This window comes from Hippoglossus hippoglossus, chromosome 5 (assembly GCF_009819705.1).
Source record: "Hippoglossus hippoglossus isolate fHipHip1 chromosome 5, fHipHip1.pri, whole genome shotgun sequence".
In the NCBI taxonomy this organism is placed as follows: Eukaryota; Metazoa; Chordata; class Actinopteri; order Pleuronectiformes; family Pleuronectidae; genus Hippoglossus; species Hippoglossus hippoglossus.
The window spans coordinates 17303618-17315738 of record NC_047155.1 but is presented as its reverse complement, the minus strand read 5'-3'; the positions used below and the strand labels follow the sequence as shown (position 1 = coordinate 17315738).

At 40.7% G+C, this 12121-nt stretch overlaps 1 protein-coding gene across 1 annotated transcript; it reads left to right on the top strand.

The window, feature by feature from the left end:
• Positions 1-1787: 1787 nt before the first annotated feature.
• LOC117762241 (leucine-rich repeat neuronal protein 2-like) lies at positions 1788-10259 on the top strand. Its single transcript, XM_034586770.1, has 2 exons — positions 1788-2030; positions 6491-10259. Exon 2 carries the CDS (start codon positions 6864-6866, stop codon positions 9207-9209), a length of 2346 nt encoding a protein of 781 aa, XP_034442661.1. The 5' UTR covers positions 1788-2030; positions 6491-6863; the 3' UTR covers positions 9210-10259.
• Positions 10260-12121: the final 1862 nt, after the last annotated feature.

The following is a 12121-nucleotide window of genomic DNA, read 5'->3' as shown; positions in this document are numbered from 1 at the left end:
CAGCAACAACGCCGGCCGTTGGAAAATCCCATAGTAAATTATTATTTCACACTTTAGTTTTAATACTTTGAGGTAAAAGGCACGTGGAATGACCATGTTTAAATGTAAAGATAAATATGTTTGCCACACTTCGTGCTGTGATGCACTGCTCTGCTGTTTTTTCATATTTTAGTGACACAACATAAAATGTAAAAATATTCAAGACATATGCTATAAAACTGGATGTTTTAAAAATGAGTTTGTTATAATGCCAGCAAAAAGAAACCTGCCTGTCTCTATCCTCAGTAGAATTTAGATATTTTTGGTAATAATAAGGAGTAGAATCACCAGAGAGAGAAGACTGAGACTTGCTGCCCACTTATTCTCCTTTCAAAGCCACAAGCGTAATGCATGATGGTTTATGTTGTTGAGGGTTAGGGGGTTAGGTGACCATCGGTTGTACACTACTTTTCAAAATGCATTGTGGGAAACAATGAGTCCACTATACAGTGGACTATATAATGAGTAGTGAGTTTTCGGACACAGCCAATCTATGGAAAATTACTTAATTGTGAGGACATTCTCTGGAGTTCATTTCTGAAAATGGCTTAACATTGACAAAGGAAATTGTGGCTCATTCGACATTTCTGAGTCATGTTTGGTAGCAAACTTACTGAGATGTAATGTGAAACACACCTCAGTGAAGCTGTTTAAGCTGTCCACCCTCACACATCATCATTTTACTTAAATAACTTGACACTGAGCTAAAACATTTGTAATTCACTGCTGTAACTGTATCTGCTATTTGCAGAGGCAGCCATTGTCATTTCCACGTGGTTTACAGTGTTAGTTTGAAGCAGTGAGCGTCTTTAACATCCAGGTTTAATTCCACAGAGGGTTATGTTTAATGCTGCATACATGATATTTATTGTGTTAATGCTGTGTTGCTGCAGCCTGGATCAACACACAGAGTAGAGTTATACCTCCATTCCAGTGCAGTCAAAGTGGATTCCTCTATTTTCCAGTGCAAAACCAAATTAATGGCATTTTCAACACCGAGCGATGGTGAGCTCATTGAAAATATATTCATGCTGCAGTATCACTGAGCCTCACACTGTCTGCACACATACTGGACTAAACTTCCATTCATTAATTACCACCAGTTGCCACCATGTAACAATGTGGACGTGTACAGAAAGTATAGGAAACACTAGCACACTATTGGAATCAGAGACAATGAAATAAACAGCTGAAAACCCAGAGTCAGTTTCCACTCCATCTTCAGCATCCACATTAAAATGATTATCTTATTGCTTTCTCTTTCAAGCACCATTAAATAATAAGCCCCATGTCAATCTCATTGAAGCCTGAAAGGAAGTTAACAACATTTACATCTGAAATCCTGTTGTGAAGTTTGCACTGGAGATTTGTAATGGTGTTGAGTCAGATTAGAGTAGATTCCACATTGAAATCTAACAGATACAACAATCACCAAGTCTGTTTAATGGAAAAGACAAGAGCAGTGTATTAATAATGTAGTGTAGTGTAATAATATATTAATGAAATATTAAAAAACTGAAATAAAAAAAACTAAAATGCCATCAGGAGCCAGAGAAAAACTTCTCATCCAGCAAAAATAGCACCATAACTTAAACAAAGTAATTTTCCTTTTGGCTTGTGACACAGGGAAAGAGAAAGAGTGAGAGAGTGAGGCAGCGAGCAGAAAGAGAGGAGGAGAGAGGAGAGGGACAGAAGCTCTGCTGCAGAACACACCTCATCTCCTCTGTAGCTGGAGGGAGAGAGGGATAGAGAGAGAGAAAGAGAGAGAGAGAGAGAGAGAGAGAGAGAGGGAGGGAGAGACAGAGTCTGTGCCAATTTTTCTCTTCAGCCCCAGCGAGAGGGAGAGAGCGAGGGAAGTGATATTTCAGGAATCTTAAGAGATCCACAAAAACGTGTGACTGGGAGGGAGAGGAAGAATCACAGCATCCCTGCACATGAGGCTGACGGCAAATGAAGGAGGCAAGAGAGATGTAGTCGATGCTTCTTGTGCGGTAAGACAAATGTGTTGATATGATTTTCTGAGGAAGCTGTAGAACTCACACAGAAATGCAGTCACATGCAGGACACACACTCACTCACTCTGAGTGAGAGCAGCAGAAGGGGGTGGTTGCAGGTGTGTGCTACAGACAGAGAAGCATGGAGGTCTGTGGTTGCAGATGCAGGAAAGTGCATCAGTTTTTGTGTTTTGTGTTTTTTCTCTTTTTAATCAGCGCCTCTGCCTCTGTCACACATCCCTCTCTTTCCGCCCTGTTGCCGTCTCTCTCTGTGTCATAGCAGCACAGCAAAAATAACCCTTATGTAATGGATCATCTCATGAAAACATGTATTTCTCCTCCATACCTTCCTCTGTAATCTGTGGTCTATGCTCCTCTCTGGCTGCCTCATTAGGTTAGATTGGATAAAACTAAGTAAAATGGAGACGATGAACAGATGATGAACATTTCACTTTAACTTCTGCAGAAACATGAATGTTTCTGTTCCACAACAACATATCAGAGTTATGATTTTTTTTTTTTCACCTTAGTGAGGGTCTGAAATCTTTCAAGCCACTGACTTAATGATGGTTGCGCACAAGATACATTTTGATTATTTAAACCGTGCATAATTGCCTCTTTTTTAAACCTAGAATTGCAAAACTTGTTTCATTGCAAGAAGAACGAAAGATCATTACTTTAGCGCACATGTGGAACTTATACCAAAATAAATTGAAAAGTTAGAAAGTAAAGGTTTGTGATTTTGCGTGTTTAGGATTTTAAAGAACGACTTGAAGCCTTCAAGCCTTCCATCTCACTGCATCATTTCCTCTCTATCATGAATCATGTGTCCCCCTGATCCTTAAAGCACCAGACAGACTTGAATGTAAACTTCAACTCGAAGTTTGAGTTACTTGTATAAGTCAAATGAGGAATACACACAAATTACAAACTGGCCAAACAAATGCAACCAGACGAATGAAATACTTCATGTATTCGATTATTTTCTCTTTAACCGTCACAGTCTGGGGTGTGTGCAGTAGTCAAGAAATATCTGCCCAATAGAAACATTGATAGATCAGTTATTGATCCAGAAACCTGAATGACACATCTCAGGTTCAGAAAGTATATGGAAGCCCAACAACACAGAGAATGATATTTGGTTTTTGCTCTGTAGAAGAGATGGATTGAGAGGTGTGGGACATTCCTTTAAATTCCTCATTAATGCATATTTTGTTTAGCATAATATTTAAACAGACATATCTATACCAAACGTAGTAATTTTTGTGGAATACTGTGAATATAAAAAAAACGACTGTGTCTATTGTCATGATTTTATGTTTATGTATCATAACTTTCACAGAGTAAAGACACAAAATGCTTCATAAAAATAAAAATAAATCTGTTAAAAACACAGTGAACTTAGTAACAAAAAATTAAATAAATGCTATAGATTGACAATAACAACGTTTTAAACACTGGACAGCACAAGGAGAGACAAAGGCCAGTTTAAATAAAAGACTCTTCAGTTGTCAACGGTTAGAGCAGAAATTGACAGTGTTAATTTCATTACTTTGCTTATTACATTTTCAGTTGTAATTTAGATTATTTGTAAAACACTGAGGGGAAAAATTGGAAATTGAGGTGAGATTGAATTTAATATTAAAGGCCCGGTGTTTAGAACTTCAGGGTCCTTTTAGAAATGATGAAAAGAATATGCCGTCTTCCATAGAGGGCACCATGTTGCACTGCAATGTTTCTACAGTAGCCCAGAGCGGACAAACCAAACCTTGGCTCTGCAGGGGCCCTGTGTAGGTGCCACTAAATCCTCCAAATTAAATCTCTAACAAAACTAAATGTGATTGATTGATTTGGATTAGTTCTACAACTAACACATATTTCATTGAATCCCATTATTGATTCATCATTATTCAACAGAATCATTTTATGTCTTGTTATTTGACAGAAAACTGTTCAAATCTTTGTTATAATTACCCAGCATCAAGACGACATCTTTAAATGTCATGTTTTGTTAAAATATTATCATCAAATCCTGAGATGTGAAATGCTGGAACAATAAATTGATTTATTGATTGATCAACTCAATCGATTGAGTGGACGCAGAACCTATTTACTGTAAACTAACAGAAACAACATGAAAACATTTTTCTATTGCCTCAGTGTATCTGTATCATGCAGACTGTTTTTTACCTTAGTTAAATTACATTTCCAATCGCTATTTTAACTTAACTCAATAATTAACCTGCAGTGTTTAAGTAGCTGTTGACTTGAAGGCCATGTCGGATTCTGGATTAAGATCAGTGCAGCTTTGTCTTTGTGTAACTATCCCTTAATGGCCGGCTGGGGTACAGCTGTGGATCACATACAGTCCAGTCACACTAAACTTTCAAAGAAATCCGAAGAGTAAGAGGTGGAGTAATAACGTCCACCAAGATCAGACAATATTCTCCGCTTATCCATGGTGAAACGACGAGGGAAGAGACGGAGCTGTGAAAGTAGCTGCTGAGTCATATGCAGCTGTTATTTCAAACTACTTTTCTGAATTGTTCATATTTAAAGGCAACAAAAGTCCTTTGTGCACACCCATCAGTGCACAGCTCTGCTTTCCTGAAACTGCTCTTGCTTTTAAAAGACTGTGACAAAGGCGAGGTGCTTTAAAATGAAATGATGGCTCAATTATTGAGGAGGTTGCATGAAAAGATGAGAGTGGAGATGAAAGTGAATGACTGATATGCGAGTAAGAAAAACCCCAGGAGGTGATAACTGCAGCTCCTGTGTTTTACTGTTACTGCACACACATTAAATTGACTCAATACACTGCACACAGACACACACAAAACAAAGTGCTCACTTTGTTTTTGCTCATACAATTCAACAGTGGTGTATAATATGACATGTTGTCTTTCTTCTCTAATGTGCTTCACTGAATCATCTGTCAGTTCTCTCTCCTTTCTTTTACTGAGGAAAACGAGCATCTCTCCTCACTTTCTCCTCATCACCTGACAGACGTCAACATCCTGCAGAGCTGTTCAGGGTTACTCATGAGAACTGCAGATGCTTCATATACGACTTTCTTTCTAATGAGACAAAACTTCATCACAGACAGTGGACAGATGTTTCAGTATTATAAATAAAGACGGACGAAGGAGGAAAATGTAGTTTCGCATGCAGCCTCATAGATGAAGTCATGATGAATGTAGCGTCTCCTCAGTCCAGTCACTGTTGCTCATCAGTGTTCTTGTCAACTGATGCACAGATTGGACCAAAACAAACTCCAAACTAAATCTCAAAACACCAAGACAGACAGAGAATGGGAGATCTGTTTCCATGGCAACTATGCATCAAGCCTTGCATGGCTTCTCGGCGTGTGTGAGTGAGTTTTTCCCACGCAATTGATTTTAGATATCAGAACAAATGACAGTCAATACTTTGTGCTAATTATCCAATGTTGTTGATATTTCTTAATTAAAAAATAATTAATACAAGCCACAGTTGGTCATGCAGTTTTTTTTAAATTTAGGTTGAAATGCATCAAACAAAACATGTGTGTGAGTGTGTGTATGGTTAATAATGACATTTAAAAAAAACTATATACCACAATATAGGTTATGTAAGTGCAGTTTGCATCCTGTGAAAAACACATGCTTTTTGATTTATTTAGTTTAAGTGACTGTTTTATTTATTTTACGTGCGATATGATTTCATCACTACTGCATATTTACCGTACCTAATCTCCTGTAGACTAAAGGTAACACTGCCAGATAACCGTATAATCTCTCAATCATTTCCTCTCGTATCCTCTGTACTTGATTTCTTTCTTTCTTCTTTTTCTCATCGGTGTCCTCCTTTCTTTCTCATTCCTCTTCCCATGTCTTCATGTAGCACTTCTGTAAAATCCACTCCACTCTACATGTTTTTTCATCCTCTCTCTCCTCCGTCCTCGGCTAAAGAGCATTTCTGCTTGTTGTATTTCTGGGAGCATCAAATATAAAGCCCACATCATGTGGGCAAAAAGATATAGCAAAAAGTACTTGACGAAATAACACAAAACCTGGTGGAAAGATGCAATATGGGTCAGGGGGGAACCCATATAATTTTGGTGCGGATGTGGATTAGGAATTGAATCCAAGATCTTTTTTTTCACTCTAGAAAAATAAATATCAGTCATCTAAATATGCCTAATTTTTCATTAAGATCCATTTATTTTTCTATAGTGAAAAAAAAGATCTTGGATTCAATTCCTAATCCGCATCCGCACCAACATTTTATGGGTTTCCCCCTGCCCCATATTGCATCTTTCCACCAGGTTTTGTATTATTTGGTCAGTAGTTTTTGCTCTATCTTGCTAACTGAAAAACAAAAAACGTACACATTCAGTTTGAATACATTGAATTAAAAGGCAGGTTTTAGTCTTCCGTCTTTTACTCTGAATCTTTTCCCCCTTTTCTCTCCGACAGAACAGTGAGCTGCCACGCTGTGAGCTGTGAGTCCTGCACCTGGGCCAGGATGTGAGATCGATGGTGTGACAACAGAGGCCGTTATTGAGCTACAGCCATCGTGCATCCTCTGATCACTGCAACACATAAAAACATTATTTGTGTAGTAAAGGGAAAAAACATTATGTCTGTGTGCTGTTAATAATATAATCCCTCTTTAATAGGCTTCCACTTAATGATTGATGACACTGTACCGCATCTTTTACAGTTTGCAGACACAACTTAAAACTGTAAATCACACGACTTCCCAAACAATCCTGGTCCAAATGATTCATCTCAGCTCCTCATAACAAACTCATCTGTCTAAATCAGCTTCTGTGAAACTGTGAGGATTATGAGGCCGACTTTAGAGCTTCTACAGTCACAGTGTCTCCTGTGTGTGTTTGTCGGCGTGTGTGTGCCCACTGTTGTGGGCTCACTACCTCACACGCTGCCATGGCACGTCTCGTGCCCGGTGCGGTGTGTGTGCCAGATCAAGCCGTGGTTCTCCCCTGACTCGGTCTACCATGAAGCTCCCACTGTGGACTGCAACGACCTGCTGTTGACCACGCTCCCCTTGCCTATACCCCCGAACACGCACACCCTGCGCCTGCAGAGCAACCTGCTGTCTGAGCTTGACACTGAGGTGCTGCACGGGCTCCCCAACCTCACCGACCTTGACCTTTCCCAGAATCGCTTCAGTCGTGTCAGGACAATAACTCAGGGCTCCTCCCTGCCCTCTCTGCTGTCTCTTCACCTGGATGAAAACCATCTCAGTCACCTCCCTGAGTCCTCTTTCTCCTCACTGCCAGCTCTGCAGGAACTCTTTCTCAGCCACAACAACTTACGCTCAATCGCCCCTGGAGCCTTCATTGGTCTGGACTCTCTACTGCGTCTTCATATCAACAACAACAGACTCACCACCATCAACCCTTGGTGGTTCAGGGCTTTGCCCAGCTTGGAAGTTCTCATGCTTGGGGGAAACCCAGTGGAGGCTCTTCCTGAGAAAGGCTTCCTGGCTCTAAAATCCCTCAGGAGTCTTGTGCTTGGGGGGATGGGTCTGAGAGGCCTGGCTGAGGAAGCGTTGGACGGGCTGGACGGCTTGGAGAGCCTCTCCTTCTATGATAACCTGTTGACCAAGGTCCCCACACAGGCGCTGAGGAGAGTGCCAGGACTGAAGTTCCTCGACCTCAACAAGAACCGCATCAAACTGATCGAGACAGGAGATTTCCGAGACATGGTCCACCTGAAGGAGCTCGGCCTGAACAACATGGACGATCTTGTTTCTATTGAGGAAGCCGCTCTGGAGAATCTTCCAGAGCTCACCAAGCTGGAGATCACCAACAACCCTCGTCTGTCCTACATTCACCCACAGGCTTTCCTCCAGCTAAGCAGGCTGGAGAGTCTCATGCTCAACTCCAACTCTCTCAGCGCTCTGCACCAGCACATCATGGTCTCTCTGCCTAGTCTGCAGGAGGTCAGCCTCCACTCCAACCCACTACGATGTGACTGCTTGTTTCACTGGGCGGCCTTGCAGAAAGACACACAAACGGATACAGAAACAGCTCGCATGGTGCGTTTCATCCAACCACAGGCCACCTTGTGCTCTGAACCACCGGAGCTCAGAGCTCGTAGAGTGAGAGAGGTGTCTTCTAGGGAGATGTCAGCCTTCTGCCTCCCTATTATCCCTGCCAGCTCCCTTCCATCCTATGTGGGAGTAAGAGAGGGAGGCAAACTGGTTTTGCACTGCAGAGGTCTTGCCGATCCACAGCCTGAAATGTACTGGGTGACTCCCTCTGGGCTGAGACTTAGTCCTGCACCCAGACTCGCAACAAAAGGTTTACGAGCTCCGGCTCCCTGCCCCAGGCTGACACCCACTGAGGGACTCAACAACACATCCTCCTCCAGCCATGCTAGAAATGATACTGCCTGTAACCCCTCCAAACACTACCGGCTACTTCCTGAGGGAACGCTGGAGATCAACAAGGTCACTCCCAGCGAGGCCGGATTATATACCTGTGTTGCTGAGAATGCGCTAGGAGCAGATACACGCAGTGTTACTGTGGGTGTGCACAGCAGAAAAAAGAACAGAAAAGGGGGCAAGTCCGCTAATCTGAAGGGATTTCCATTATTCAGAGTGGATGCGGGGTTGGAGGTGAGGGAGGTCGAACAACATTATGCTGTATTGTCCTGGCAGAGTAGGCGCAACCTCCCTTCCACTCGCCTTTCCTGGCAAGCCATATACTCAAACGCCCACACTCCTATATACACTACACGCATCCTGGCTGGCACGCAGAGTTTCAACCTGACCCACCTGCAGGCACAGACATTTTATCGCGTGTGCCTACATTTAGGGACTGTCAACGATGTCAAGCATGTCAACAGGAGATCGAGAGAGAGCGGTAATCCTCAGTGTGCCTCATTCAAGACGAAGGATATCCCAGAGCCCAAGCCCAGCCTGCAGCTCAGCCCGGAGCTGACTTCCACAGCAGTGACACTTCTGCTGCTCACGCTCATACTGCTGCTGCTGGCCGGTCAGAGCTGGGACACTCTGCCCAAGGAGGGGGCTCAAGAGATCCACGATACCCTTCTGCTGGAAATCAAAAGCCCCAAGGCTCTGATCATCAATCATAACACACAAGAGAGCAACGGACATCAGCCAAAGCAGAGTGAGAAACTGCTTTTACATGAGGACTGCTGAGATCATGTAGATTAGAACATGGAGTAAAACACAGACAAAAACACTGACACACACACAGACACACAAACTATCAATGTAAATAACAGCTAGAAGAAAGGAGTCAGAGATCAGAGAGATGCGGACAGAGATTTGTATTTATTTTATATAAAGTATATATTGACATTGTTTCTGTGTTATTGTAAAGAAATCCTAAACCCTCACTGGGGAAATAAAACTGGACAATCACACTCCTGCGGGGAACACGGGCGAAACAAATGAGTCTGAGCAGCTGATGATCACTGGACTGAAACGGAAGAAATCCAACCAAGGACAGATATTTTGCAGAGAGGAGCTGCTCAGACCTCCAGGGTGTTTTTAATGTTTCCTGTGTACATGTTCCGCAGACTGAAACAAGCAGACAAAACTCTGCCTTCAGAAATGACACTGAGTGAAATCCCTGCTCGTTCTGGCCTTTGTAAGTAGAAGTGATTGATGTCAACAACCCTTTTGCTTTGCTTCTCCATATATGTATACAGTATACTCATCCAGATTAGCCGCCTAACATCCCAACATCCTCTTTCAGCATAAAGGTGATCCAGAAGTGATGGTGTTAAATTCTATTTTCAGCTATTAAACAATAAATGAATAATAAAATCTTTTTAATATATACAATCATACTGTTTCATATCTGCTCCTTACCACAAACTGAGTTGAGATTTCACTTAAAACTACAATGGCACTCAGGACAGCGCATAAGTCCAAATGTTGAAAAATGACCAATCAGGCAATATTAAAGAAAAGTGGGAAACTAATTCCTACATCCGCCCCCTGATCCGGATCTGCAGCTAAATCTTATGGGTTCCTACGGCTTTTATCGTTTTTACAACAGACAGGGGTGAAAACATAACCTCCTTGGCTGAGCTAATGATCATTAACCAGCTGTGGATCACATCAGTGAACTGCACTAAACATAGAGCGAGAGATGACAGACTTTAAAGCAAACTCCCATCATAAAAATCTCATATTACTGATTATCTGCAGCCACAGCTCCTTCTTATCTGCATGCAGCTGCTGTCGAATAAAAGCTCAGGATGTCTGACTCCTACTCATTAAACACAAGGCACAGTGTGACCCCCTGCTGGATAAGACCTGGAACTGAGCAGACGCTGCAGTCAAGACAAAGCAGAGGGTCGCATTTTTTTATGGTTGTCTTAATATTATACTCATGTTTATAACAATTTTATAACAAATATAGTCCTAGTATAGAGATGACTCTCAAAGATCAGTCACATGTAATATTTCCTTTTTGTGCATTTACAAAGATGAGTTGTAACACAGAGGAGAAATAGCCAGTAAATTATTTAGTAAATTAAAACGATTTTGTCTCCAAAATATCCAAGTACTTTAAACACATCAGGTACTTATACTTGAATATTTTCATTTCAGAGGGACATTTTATAATAAATTGTAGTTAAAATTACTGCTAACTTAAAAAATGTAAGGTTTTACATAATACATTTGAATTGAGTTTATAATATGGGATTCGGGTCAACGTAAAACTTCTTATATCAAAATTAATACCACATCAGTTAGTTAATCCAAAGATTTATTTATTTAATATGATGACAGGAGCCATTCTGCCTTTACAATGACTGCTTTTATTTTGACGCTTTTGGCCATTAATTACGGTGGCCCTTAAGTGCAAATCACAAATGCATAAACTTCAAACGGGAAAAGTAGGTACCTACAGTCGACAAGGGTCATCGCTGATTGGACGAATGAGCTGTCTGTCTGTTAAACAGGAGGGAAAAGCTGACAAAACATGTTTTGTTGTGATGTTCATCATTCGTCGTGTTTTGATTGTATTTTGCACTTCAGGGTTAGGGTTAACTCTATTAATAGCTTTTGAAATACTTAACTTTTACTTGTGATGAAATACTTCTACATCTATTTTTACCTAATCAAAAGATCTAAACACTTCTTACACCACTGGATCAGGTTCAGTTATTTGCCTTGAGAAACACAAATGCTGAATTATCATCTAAATTTACTCTTCAGTTCTATTTTTGAACAAACCTTCAATCACAGACTGAGCCTTTAATTCAAAAGGTGCATATAACAGAGTATCTGCTAATAAAAATGAACTTCCACCACTAGTTAGACTTTGTATTTATTCACACAAAACATAATACATCTCTTTCAATAAGGCAACACAATACTGTATATACATACAATTATCCATATGTATACCATATTTGATGTTGTTATTTCCCAACTAACAACATGTCATTCTGAACTGTCACTAGCAAGTGTAAATAAATACTTTAGCGAGTCATGTAAAAGAGTACAAGATGCGAAAACTTCAAGTTATACTGTCACGTCCGATGCAACAACTCTTTCCACACTGGAAACTTTGCTGAGTTTTCTTGATATATTTTAGCTGCGTTTTTTTTTTATTTTCAGAGAGCAGATAAAAGGTTGACTGACCTGCTGGAATATAAAGCAAACTTTTTAAGCAGTCGAAAAATCGAAAAGAAAACAATTTGAAATAAACAAATCGAACATATTCCTTTTCACAAACAGTAACTTCCATTTTTTTATCTGTACATTAACACTGACATCATCATTAGGTGCTGGAGTGGGCGTCGTCCCTAAATGATATGAGGTGATTGTGGTTTAAATGGGATTGATACGAAAACAATTTTACACAAAAATTTAATTCCAGTGTGAAATGTGCTTCCACAGTGACGTGCGTGCTGGATGGTTCGTACATGCTGATGCAAAGTGTCATGTTAGCTCAATACCCATCCTCTTCACAGCTGATTAGATTGTACAATCACTTACAAAAATATACATCTATTCTGCATTAACAAATGACAGCAGTGTTTAGTACCACAGTAAGTCGACAGGACATTGAGTGACATGAATGAAAT

Coding starts and splice junctions, on each gene's coding strand:
- LOC117762241 (XM_034586770.1), top strand. CDS start 6,864: ATGAGGCCGACTTTAGAGCTTCTACAGTCACAGTGTCTCCTGTGTGTG.